This window comes from Adiantum capillus-veneris, chromosome 24 (assembly GCF_014529385.1).
Source record: "Adiantum capillus-veneris isolate H3 chromosome 24, ASM1452938v2, whole genome shotgun sequence".
Lineage (NCBI taxonomy): Eukaryota > Viridiplantae > Streptophyta > Polypodiopsida > Polypodiales > Pteridaceae > Adiantum > Adiantum capillus-veneris.
In genome coordinates, this window is record NC_140954.1 from 49538104 (window position 1) to 49551211 (window position 13108).

A 13108-nucleotide genomic window follows, 5' to 3' on the forward strand; every position below is an offset into this window, starting at 1 on the left:
ACAAGTTTTTACATTTTTTAAGGTAGATATATAATACAAGACTCTCCTAGAGGGGAACCCCATGCTAGAAACAAGGCAGCAAGCTTGTCAGGTTTGGTGGCAAAGCTAGACATCAAGGGGAAGAAAGGGAAAGGATAGGAAGTGGATGCAGATGGGTGCGTGCTCACGATGAGGGGAGGACTGACGATGCAGGCGACGGGGGGGAATATAGGGAGCCTGCAAGGGGACGATGGGAATCTTCTTGCTTATTAAAATCTTAAAACATCACTACTACTACTCGCTCTTCCTATTCGCTCTTCTTTTATTTTATTCATTCATTAACGAGATGCTTCCGCTTCCAGCTTTAGTCGAAGGCCTCTTCACCTTCTAAAAGCCTTAACGAGGTTTTGAACGCAGTGCGTAATGTCGTTAGACCTTAAGACGTTAAGCTAAACCAACAAGCCGTAGGCCCATGTTGTTTGACGCAATACCTTAGAATTATAAAAAAAAGAATTGTCCCACGCCCTCCCGTCGCCTTGCTGCCACCTGCCATTCGCCCATCTCCTTGCACTGCCGCCATCCAACCCCACTGCTTGATGTTGTCCCCTGCCACCTACAATGCTAGCTATCAGCTCCGTTGACTTGCACTGCCGCCATTCAACCCCACTGCTTGATGTTGTCCCCTGCCACCTACAATGCCAGCTATCAGCTCCGGTGACTTGCTGCCGTGCTCCGTCGTCGTCCACCCCCCTTGTCTGACTCTCTGAGTCCACATTCCCTACCTGGCTCGCATGCCACGTGGCCTCGTTATTTTTTCCTTCCTTGCTTAATCGTCAAAGGATCTCCCAAGATTCGCCCTATGTTTTCCTGTCAAAGGATCTTCCAAGATTCGCCCTATGTTTTCCTTTTGAAAATGCGTACCACCTACTAATCCTACTGGCTCATCCTTTATTTTATTCATTATTGCTGTGATGCTGTCTCTCAGATTCCTTCGCTCCTCTCAAGTGAATGCTTCCCTACCCTTACAAAAGGGTTTTTCGGTTTCAAACCTTCTCCAATATAACAAATACCATACTGCTACTCCCGTAACCACTTCAGCGCCCGGCTTACTTGCTCCAAAGGGCTGCTTCGATATGATCTCCACATGTTGCATCCGTATACCTCCCTTCTGCGCTTCAGCCTGCCATGAACTCCAAGGGAAGTGCATGCGCTCTCTCTCTCTCTCTCTCTCTCTCTCTCTCTCTCTCTCTCCGCGCTACTGAAATCGCCTCCTCAAAAGCATCTCTCTTGATTCGCCTCTTCTTTTCTTTTCCAAAGGTTGTATAACCTACTAGTATGTACGAGTGGCATTTTGGGAAATTCTAAATTTGAGAGGCAACGTCGGCCACATCTGTGAAGGCAATGTTTAACGACGGTCAGATTGTCCACGTAGATGACAGAGAAAAAGAACTAGGAAGAGTTCAATCGTCTCGACCACGCGGTGCAGTGCAGGTAGATGGATCAGTGCAGGACGCCACCGCGTGTGCAGGAGGCGTGGGGTATGCTCGAAGAAGAGGTGCCGAAGCTCCTCATGTTCCTGGGAAAGAATCATCAGCCCCCAGATGAGTACCCGGCGCTACTGATGCATTTGTATACAGCCGTCTACAACATTTGCACCGATGCAATATTGGCTACAAGCCAGCTCTACCGCAGGTCTCAAGAGTTTCTGGAGGACTACATGACGAACGTCGTCCTGCCTGCCATAAACGCCTCACTACATGATGAAGAGCTACTGCTCAGGGAGCTAGTCAAGCTCCGCAACACTCACCAACAGTGCATTGCGAGGGCAATAGCAAAAGTTTTCGCCTATCTTGACGGGCTCTTAATATATGTCGAGCAGAATGTGAACCAGCCCAATGTGGCCGAAGCCGCGATGCTCTGCTTCGACAACGTGCTGCTGCGGGACAAGCAAACCCTACGTTGCGTAAGGAGAGCAGTTCTTTCGCTTGTCTGCAGAGCGCGCAGCGGGGAGCACATTGAAGGTGCGCTTCTGAAGGAGGCCTTGAATATCTTTGTTGAGCTGCAGCAGTCTGCTCCTGACGTTCCCGGCATCACCTTCGAGGGCTTCCTGGCGGATGCTGTGGAGCACTATCGTGGCGCTACACAAGAGCAGCTATATTTAGCTCTCCATAAAAAATCTGTCAAGGACACGTCTATATTCTTTGCTGAGCTAGAAATGATCAGCGCTACATGGGAACCGTATGCGCACAAGGCAGAGGAATGCGCTAGGAGAGAGAGAGATATTTGTCTGTCTGCATACCTTCACATGCAGGAAATCGCAGCCGACAGTATCGACGGCCTTATCAGCCAACTGATGCGGAGTATTCAGTCTGCGGTGTTTGCCCCAATAGTGTGCGCCTTCCGAGAGCAAGTCGCCAATGCCACCTCTGCGCTGCTCGAGAAATTTAATGCAGTTGGAGCGTCTCCTAGCACTTCGTCACCAACATCCCAGAATTTCATCTTTGTGCACGACCTATTGGACCTGCAGCAGAAGTGTCGCAAGCAAATCGCTAATTATGGTTGCTTGGACGTAGAACCAATCTATAGCGAACTCCTTCTTAAGGCCCTCCAGGAAGCCTTTGAAGACGTCGTTTGCAACAAAGGGGTGATTAACACAGGTAGTCATCCTTTTACGGCCGGCGCAGCCGAGCTCCTGGCTACCTACTGCGACATTATCTTCAAGCGACGTACTAGCAATGAATGGACGGAGGGAATGCTAGAGCTCCTGGCCTGCAGGAGGTCCTTCTGCGACGAGTTGGAGTTGTTCTCAGCCTCGTACAGAACAAAATTGGCCCGAAGGCTCCTGCTCCAGGTGTTGTCCCCTCAGTCGAAGAGTACGAAGATCAAGTCAGTGTTAGATGAGGAGCTCAAGTTTGTCATGGAAATAAGGAAACGGTTTGGGGCACACTTAACTTTCAAGATGGAGCGCATGCTTTCTGATTTGGCCTCGGCCATCGAGAATGAGGCTTGGTTTCGGCATTACCACAGGGGACAGCAGGAAAAGGACCTACTTATCTCCTCACCACTCGGCCCGAATAGTGATAATTATAATATATTGGACCTGCGGGTAAATATCCTGTCTGCGAGACATTGGCCTCAATACAAATGCTTCAATAGCCTGCGCCTGCCTCCCGAAATGGCCAGGGCAACTCAAATCTTTCACGAATTCTACCAGACCAATACGCAAGTACAGCGCCGCAAGCTCACCAGCTGGGTTCACTCCTTGGGCTCGTGCCACGTTGTGAGAAACTTCACAGATAGGAGGGTCGAGCTTGTAGTTAGTACGCTCCAGGTCGCTGTTTTGCTGCTTTTCAATTCGGCAGAAAAGCTGACGTACTCGCAAATCAAGAGAAAGTTAAATCTGGCCGATGGCGATGACGAGCAGACACTCAAGAGCTTACTGCAGTCATTGTCGTGTCCCAAGCTAGAGATCCTCACCAAACATCCAGCCGGCCCTAGTGCATGTATAAGCTCCAATTGTAGCGATATCTTGGGGCGGCCTGAGGACTGCTTCCACTTCAATGCCGAGTTTTGTACTCATGATGGCCCCGTGGCGCAGAGGCAAACCATAATCAGGGTTCCTCCGCTTCCAGCTTTAGATGCAGAGAAGAAGATACTCTGAGGGCATCATGTGGATCAATTCAAGGAGAGACCATATGCCGTTGACGCGTGTCTGGTGCGAATCATGAAAAAAGGTAAGGTCGTAGCACACCAACAGTTGGTGGGGGAGTGTTTGCAACAGCTTGGCGGTAAGTTGAAGGAAGACAACCGTTTTGTAAAGCAGCGTATTGATGCATTAATGGAGCGTGGCTACTTGGAGCGTGCTGTACAAGATCGAAACTTGCTGCATTACGTGCCAGCTTAGATGAAAATCATGAATCTTTTGAAGCTATATATTGTCCACTTTACTAACTTGGTGTCAATATGAATCAGTTATATATGTAACTTCTATTCTCTTCAATATGAATCAGCTTTTGAGAGAGTGTCTTGTTTCCTCTCTCTCTCTCTCTCTTGGAAATCTCTTTTTATATTACAATCTTGTACTATATACTGTTTCATCTGCCTTTGTAGAAATTTTGGCAATGAAACAAAATCCTCCATCAACTTTTGCTTTAACATGCCCCAAGGTATCTGAGAGGAATCATCATGCTTATCAAACACTGCAGCATTTCTAGCTTGCCAAATAAAAGAGATAATCCAGATTCTATCATGCAATAAGCATAAATGCAGACCAATTCCTCTGATTGGACGAGATCAAAGAGCAGTTTGAATCTAGTTGTTTAGACAACTTGCCACCATAGCATGCAGTAGTCTAGGAGAGTGTTTCATAGCTCCCAATTTCTTAGACCTGATGCAAAGCCCATTCATTACATTTTTTCTAGCTAAAATTTTCCTATGAGAAGAGCTCCAGTCAAGATTCTCCACAAAAAGGCTTTATGCTTGAATGCACACTCATCACTCCAAGTATAGCTGATTCTTTGCATCACCATTGATTACGCCTATTTGTCAGTCCCCATATCTTGTTCCATCTAGTATGGATAGAGATTTCTCGAAGGAGCATTTGATAGAAGGAGAGGTCCACTAATTAGCCGATGAGTTGGGCAGCTCCCAATCTCTAAATCTTTGGGTAGTATCTTTATTATTATTACATGGAATCTGTATGTTATAAACACATGCTGATAGCAAGCCTCATAGCACTTTAAATCCATTGCCCAACCTGTATATTCTCCTAGCAACAAAAAGTCAACCAGATTGCCGTTAGAGTCCACAACTTGATCTACGGAATAGACCCCCTTGTAAATAGGGTAAGAGCTTTCCCTCCCTAATAGCAATGTAGGAGGTTTCTTGAAAACAAAACTCCAAAAACAAGAATCACGCTATAAGAGGAAAACTCAAGAACCGCCACTATATTTGCCGCGACATAACAAATAGAAAAAGAGAGAAAAAATTGCATAGGCGGTAATATCAGAGGCAATATCCACGGCAATGGTTTGGCAGTAACACACATGGTAATAGATGCGGGTATATATCCACACATATAATTACCGCGTATATTGTCGCGGATATTACTGTTACTATTATTGCTATTATTGCCGCTGCTATTACCACTGTCATTACCGTTATGCGTCTAATAAAAAATAAAGGTGCTCATTTGGGCCACCCAAATGAGCACCTTTATGTTTGACCTGCACAAAACATATAAAGCATCAATTATTTTTTTATTAAAACATTAAAAATAAACACTAGAGTTTACATAAATCTTACTTTGACAATTTGAAATGTAAAAAACCAATAAACTAAACAAATTACAAATAAAATGAAAATTTCAATTCATTTGCATATAGATTGTTACCATATACATGTGGTAGTGATGTGTGTGAACACACAGGACCACCGGGACATTTTTTCCCTCTTTAGGAGGTTTTTTCCCCTGAGCATTGTATATACACCCATCACTCTAGGGCTATCTATCTTTCCATTGCACACTAAGTAACACACTCTCTATTGTGTACCTTGAGCTTCCTTCTTCTTCTCCAAGCTGTGTGCATTTCTCTGCAACCCTAATTTCAACAATTGGTATCAGAGCAGGTTGTGTCCTCCCGGGCTTAGTCGCCAGCTGCTCCAGTACACGCCTGCTCACTTTCTCCGATTTCAGTGAGCTTTGGTGAGGGTTAGCAGGTTTTTGCTTTGGGCTCATTTCGGCCTCCGTTTCCACTACAGGTAGTGATGCACGGGCTATTTTGTCATTTTGTGCAGAGTTTCTGTCATTGCCGTTTTCTGCATAACAGGTGCCTTACAGTCTTCTACGGTTTGCATGTGCTATATAGCATGTGTTGTTTCCGCTCCGTTTTTCCTATTTTAGGGCAGTTTTCACATCAGGTGCAACATTTACCATGGCTGACAACAACAACACGGATGTGTTCAAGATGTTTGTTGCTGAGGACAGGTTGGATGGGGACAACTACCCTATGTGGGCTTATATGATGCAACATGTTCTTGTGTCAAAGGACGTCTGGAACATTGTGCAGGACATTGATGTACGTCCTGGTTTTGAGGAAGTAGGCGATGTTGAGGATGTTGCAGGTCTTGCTGCAAGGATTGCTGCTGTTAGAGTTTTTTTGCCTACGGCAGATGTAAAGGATGCGTAGGCTCATGCATTGATTGTGTTGTCAGTGAAGCGCACCATTGTTCCTCACATTCGTTCAGCAGAATCTGCAAAACAGGCTTGGGATATTCTAGCAGATCTTTATGCAAGCCGCAATGGGGCTAAAATTGCATTGCTACGTAAAGAGCTGGAGTCGAAGATTATGCATGAGGAAGATGATATGGACACTTTTCTTGCTGGTGTCAAGGATATCAATGAGCAGCTTATTTCTGCAGGTGGGGTCATTTCAGACAGTTTCCTTGTGCAGACTATTCTTGATGCCTAATTACCAAATTCTTACTAGACTTTTACTAGTACTTGGAGACTTATGACCCAAGGAAATCCAGAAGTTGTCAAGTTTGGTGCATTATGCACATTGCTGTTGCAAGAGTCGCTTTCCAGATAAAACAGGACAAGACAGCGTGCAGTTGAACATGCTTTTATTGCTTCTCAAAGAAAGGGTGGTAATAGCAATGCAGCCACTTCTTATGGTTCTGTTGCGAGTGACAAAACTTCTGTTCCTAATGCTTCTGCTGGCAGCACTTCGTCTTGCAATTCTGGTGATAAGGGCAAAAAGAAGATGCATTGTCATTATTGTAAAGCTAATGATCACTTGATCAAGTCGTGTCCTAAGTTGAAGGCCAAAGAGGCTAAGAAGAAAGAGGGCGGTTCCACTACAAATGCTGGTTCCACTACAAATGCAGCCATTGTTGAGTCTTCTGTGAAAGGAGACTGTGATGCTGATGTTGATGTAGAATGGGCTTTTAGCGCAGAGTGAACTTACAATCCTGCTGTCCATAATGCATGCTTGTCAGTTGCTGCATATTCACATGTGTGGTATTTCGACAGTGGTGCTACAAAGTACATTACCTCACATCGTGAATTGTTTACCTCTCTCAAGTCTGTCCCTCATGGAAATTCAGTCACTTGTGCCAACAATGCCTCTTATCCGGTTCAGGGAGTTGGAACGATTGTGCTTGAAGGAGTACGAGCGGAAGTGCGACGCGAGAGAGAGTGCGAGAAGAAGAGCACGACGATATGGTGAACTTGCTCTACTGAAATGTGTAGAGCATAGTGAGTTCTTATTAGGTTTTTACAAAAGAATATGTGTACATACCTGGCGGCCCGCCCACTTACCTGGGCGACCACATTGGGCTTTATACCCCAACAACCTCCCACTTAAAGTCCAATGTGGTACTTTAAGTGTGAGAGAAGCTACTATACAAGCTAATATACAAGAGATGTAGAGAAGTGATGTACTACCCTACACCTAACTGCTTGCGAAAATGCGCAAAGCTCTCTGAGGGAAGTCCTTTTGTAAGTAGATCAGCAGGATTTTCTGTGGTGTGAACTTTGACAAGCTGAAGTTGCGTATCCTCGAGCATTTCCCTGATGAAATGATACTTCACATCCACATGCTTTGTCTTTGAGTGATAAACTGGATTGCGAGCCAATTGTATAGCACTTTGACTATCACAATATAACACAGTCATCTCTTCTTTGATTCCCAAGTCTGTTACTAGTCGATTAAGCCAAATTGATTCTTTGCATGCCTCTGATGCTGCAACATATTCAGCCTCTGTAGTAGACTGAGTAACACAATCTTGTAATCTAGAACGCCATGATACTGCTCCACCAGCCAATGTAAAGACATACCCTGACGTAGACCTTCGGTTGTCTAAGTCACCTGCATAATCTGAGTCTGTAAAACCCTTTACACTTAGCTCCTGACTCCCATAGCATATACGCATACTCTTTGTAGCTTTCAAGTATCTCAATATTCCTTTCACTGCCTCCCAATGTTTCTTGCCTGGGTTTGACATGTATCGACTTACTACTCCCACTGCAAATGCAATGTCTGGGCGAGTAGCAATCATTGCATACATCAAACTACCCACTGCAGACGCATATGGAATCTTATCCATTTCAGCCTGTTCTTCCTCAGACAAAGGACAATCTTGTTTGCTAAGTTTCACATATGGTGGCAATGGAACACTCAGTGCCTTTCCCTTCTCCATATTGAAACGTTGCAAAACCTTGTCAATATACTCTGTTTGAGATAACCAAATCAACTTCTTTGATCTATCTCTCTCAATGTGCATACCAAGTATATGACTTGCCTCACCCATGTCTTTCATGTCAAACGATTTTGCCATCTTTGACTTCAAAGCTGAAATTTCTTCCAAGTGCTTGCCAGCAATCAACATGTCATCCACATACAAAATAAGGATCAGCCAACTACCATCCTTAGCCTTCTTTGTATATAGACAGTGATCGAACTCACTACGTTTGTAGCCTTGAGAAAGCATAAACTTGTGGAATTTATGGTACCATGCCCTCGGTGATTGTTTTAAGCCATAAAGACTCTTTAACAACTGGCATACCCAATCTTCCTTGCCTTTCTCAACAAACCCTTCTGGCTGCTGCATGTAAATTTCCACATCTAAATCACCGTGCAAGAACGCTGTCTTGACATCCATTTGGTGCAACACCAAATCTAATATGGCAACCAATGCAAGAAAGCATCTCAATGTAGTCATCTTGACCACCGGAGAGAAGACTTCATCAAAGTCAATGCCTTGTTCTTGCTTAAAGCCCTTGGCAACAAGCCTTGCTTTGTACTTTGGCTGACTATCATGAGCGGTGATCTTATACCTGTAAACCCATTTACAGGGTATAGCCTTTTTGCCCCGTGGTAATTTAACTAGCTTCCATGTCTGGTTTTTATGCAGAGCTGTCATCTCTGATTGCATGGCCAATTGCCAATTCCTGGAGTCCTTCATTTGCACTGCTTCCTTGTAACATGAAGGCTCATTGCAATCAGTCAACATGACATAGTTCATAGATGGAACAAACCTATCAGGAGGTCGCGTGACACGTCCAGATCTACGCACAATAGGTGGCTCAGGCTTAGCCACAACCTGTGGTTCCACTCTATCCTGTCCTTGCTCCTCTTGAGCCCTGACATTTTGTCTTGCACGTGCAGGTCCATCTTCTTGGAAGACAACTCTTCTAATCTCCTCAACCCTCTCTGGTTTAGAATGATATTTGGATTCATTAAAGTGAAAATCATTGTTGAGGAAAACCTTTCTGGATTCGGGATCCCAAAGTCTGTACCCCATCTCACCAGAATTACCATAGCCTAGAAAGATGCACTTTCTACTCTTTGGCTCAAGTTTGTTCCTAAATTCCTTTGGAACGTGAGTATATGCCTCACAGCCAAAGACTCTGAGATGCTTGTATGAGGGCATTTTGCCTAACCATACCATCTCTGGCACTGAATCCTTCTGCAAAACCTTGCTAGGAGATCTATTTACAAGATGAACAGCTGTTGATACAGCTTCAGCCCAAAACCCATTTGGCAGTTGTGCATTAGACAACATACTTTTGACCTTCTCTTGTATGGTCCTATTCATCCTCTCAGCAACACCATTTTGAGGAGGATTGTAAGGAGCAGTAGGTTCACGTTTTATACCTTTTGACTCACAAAAGTCCTGAAAGGCCTTTGAAACATACTCTCCACCATTGTCAGTGCATAAGCATTTAAGCTTCTTGCCACTCTGATTCTCCACAAGTGTCACAAACATCTTGAAAACACTAAACGCTTCATCCTTGTGCTTGAGAAAGTAAACCCATACTTTCCTCGAGTAATCATCTATAAATGTCATAAAGTAAGAAGCTCCCCCTAGAGATAGGTTAGGCATAGGTCCACACAAATCACTATGAACAAGTGCCAACTGTGTATCTCTTCTACTGCTTCTATGCTTATGTGGCTGCTGTGTTTGCTTACCATACAGACAATGTTCACAGAATTCAAAATCATTAAATGAAAATCCAGGCAAATAACCAGAACGAGACAAGATTTCCATTCCCTTCTTGGACATATGTCCTAACCGGCTATGCCACAAAGAAACGTTCGGCTGCTCGGTTACATTGATTACATTTTTAGAGACATTTGATACATAAATCATGTAAAGTCCTCCAGACTTTACTCCATGTGCTACTGTCATAGAACCCTTGGATATCTTCCACATGTTTTGTCCAAAAGTGGTGACGTAGCCAGCATCATCAAGTAAACCTGTGTTGATCAAGCTCTTTGTAATTGAGGGAACATGTCTCACATTCTTCAGCGTGAAAGAAGAGCCATTCTGAAACTTCAATTGAACATCTCCAACACCTAAGATCTCACATGTCTGCCCATTGCCTAGCCGAACATGATCTTTAGTGGTCACATAAGAGGTAAACCACTCCTTGTTTGGAGACACATGAAGTGATGCCCCTGAGTCTATAATCCAGTCACTCAGTGCATTTCCATCAGATGTTGTAAGAAGAGCTGAGTCCATTGTATTCTTCAAGAAGTAGATGTCTCTTGACACTAGACTGTCATCCTCTGCAACAGTGTTTGTCACATTTATTTCTTGAATCTTCACTGAGGACTTGTTCTTCTCACCATGGTCTTCAACTTTCTCTTTGCCTTTTTCTGCTTTCCATTCTCTGCAGTCTCTTTTCATGTGACCCTTCTTGCCACAATGGTAGCATTCTATGTCACTCTTGCTTTTAGCACTGCAGGACTTGCTACGAGACTAATTCCTCTTTCCACCTTTGTTCCATCCAGCTTCTTGATATTGTAAAGAGCAGTTTCTTGTGATCCAGCCATAGCTACGCTTCACAGTAGTTTACTTTTCTGGGAAAAATTCGGTAGAGTTTCCCCTGTAAACTGACCTCTGAACCAATATCAACCTGTCAAATGAACCAAGAAAGCTTCAGATTCTGCAGAAATTTTGGCAGAGTCTCCTTTGTAAAATGGCTCTGGTGTACTAAAAAAAGACCAAAAAACAGCTCAAAAAACACTGTCTCTCTGACGCTGTAAGCTGCGGGTAAACCTGTCCTGCACCTGTACTGTCTCTCACTGTCCTGTCACTGTCCTATAATCATAGACTGCGACAATGCCTCAACGGCAGTAAAGCAAAGATGCAATCCCAACTGTCTAACTCTCAGTCAATACATCCTAGCTGCCTATCTAAGGGTGCTCGAGGGATCGCTCCAAGACCTGTATTACCGAAAGGATCTCAACATTCGAGAATCCCCCAGCTCAATAAAACCTCACTCGACCCTCAACAAAGGCTGCAGTAAACCTGACAGTACATAGACTTCCCACAAAGTCATACATCCACAAATTTCCCACTGTATGCTGTAATCGCTGCGGCGGTTGTTTGCTGCGTGACTCACAGCCAGCAAACCCTCAACAGACATACATCATCTTTGACAATACATCCCATGTGGAAGTACCTGCAATGTCAGGATGAAATCTGGAATATCAAGCAGCAAACACAAGCTACCTGATGAACCAGTGGATGTCACCTACAGTCTGTGTGTAGATGCGCCCGTGTCGTATGTGACACGCCTCCAAGAACTGTGAGCCGTCCTTCGATGTGTAGACAGCCACAAATCAACACTCTAGGAGTGTCGATATCCTCAGCACCTGCAGTCGTAGGCCGAAAACCCCAAATTTGCAGAGCCGGATCTGCACCCGTCGAGACCACATAGTCGAAAATGGCCTGCGCAGACCTTTGTCGAAGCCGAACGGTGGCCGAGATGACCTCAGAATGAAATTCTGACGACACCGAGGCCTTCGGGCCATCTCACGAGATTTGGGGCCGTGTCTTTGCCTGTCGAATTTCACTCCAATCTGAGTTGGTGACTCTAGCCTCCTGCAGTGCTGCCCCGAGCCTCGATCTGAGCTCTGATACTAGTTGAAGGAGTACGAGCGGAAGTGCGACGCGAGAGAGAGTGCGAGAAGAAGAGAACGACGATATGGTGAACTTGCTCTACTGAAATGTGTAGATCATAGTGAGTTCTTATTAGGTTTTTACAAAAGAATATGTGTACATACCTGGTGGCCCGCCCACTTACCTGGGCGACCACATTGGGCTTTATACCCCAACAGTGCTTACTGCTGCTAATGGCAGTTCCTTCACACTTGTTGATACACTTTATGTACCTAGGATCAAGAAGAATCTCTTGTCTATATCCACACTCGCTAGACTTGGACTTGTAGTCAAATTTGTGGATGACAGATGTACAGTTCATGATCTCAGTTTTGGTGATGAAATTGTTGCCTCTGGCCTTTTGTGTCGTGGGCTCTATAAGCTCACTTTGTATGACAAGTGTGGACAAAATTTTGCAAATGCTCTTGCAGATTCAAGGGCTATTTTAGATGCAAAACTTTGGCATACACGTTTTGGTCATCTGAATTTTGCCAGTTTGCTGTGTTTGCAGAAATCTGATATGGTTGCTTCTTTGCCGCCTCTTGAAGCACCTGTCAAACATGTTTGTGAAGGCTGTATTTTGGGTAAGATGCAGCGTTCTAAGTTTCCAAAGGATGGTTCAGTTCGGGCCACATGCAGATTGCAGCTTGTGCATAGTGATGTTTGTGGGTCCATGCAAACTCCATCCTTGGGCAATTACCTTTACTTCGTGACTTTCATTGATGATTACTCCAGGCATGCATGGGTATTTCCGCTTAAAGCAAAGTCCGAAGTTTTTATCTGCTTCAAACAATTTCTGGCTATGGTTGAAAATGTCTCCAAATGTACTATGGGCACCCTCCATTCTGATCGAGGGCGGGAGTATATGTCTCATGAATTTAATGCATTTCTGGCTAGTCGTGGGATAAAACACCAATGTACAGTGCCTTATACACCTTAGCAAAGTGGTGTTGCTAAGAGGAAAAATAGGTCACTGACGGAAATGGCACGATGTATGGTCAAAAGTCAAGCTTTGCCGCATACTTTTTGGCTTGAGGCCATTATGTGTGCCACTTATGTACTTAACAGGTGTCCTACGAAAAGCAGCCTATTACTCCATATGAAGCATGGCATGATAGAAAGCCTTTTATTGAGCACATGCGTGTTTTTGGCTGTTTGGCATATGCTTTGGTGCCAC

General features: G+C 44.5%; 1 protein-coding gene across 1 annotated transcript; it reads left to right on the forward strand.

Annotated features, from left to right (window-relative positions):
• Window positions 1–1474: 1474 nt before the first annotated feature.
• LOC147426345 (cullin-1-like) lies at window positions 1475–3640 on the forward strand. The gene has a single exon (XM_086498201.1). It carries the CDS (start codon window positions 1475–1477, stop codon window positions 3638–3640), a length of 2166 nt encoding a protein of 721 aa, XP_086354327.1.
• The last annotated feature ends 9468 nt before the right edge of the window (window positions 3641–13108 follow it).

Bases quoted from the DNA above. Each gene is read 5' to 3' on its own strand.
- LOC147426345 (XM_086498201.1), top strand. From the start codon at position 1,475: ATGGATCAGTGCAGGACGCCACCGCGTGTGCAGGAGGCGTGGGGTATG.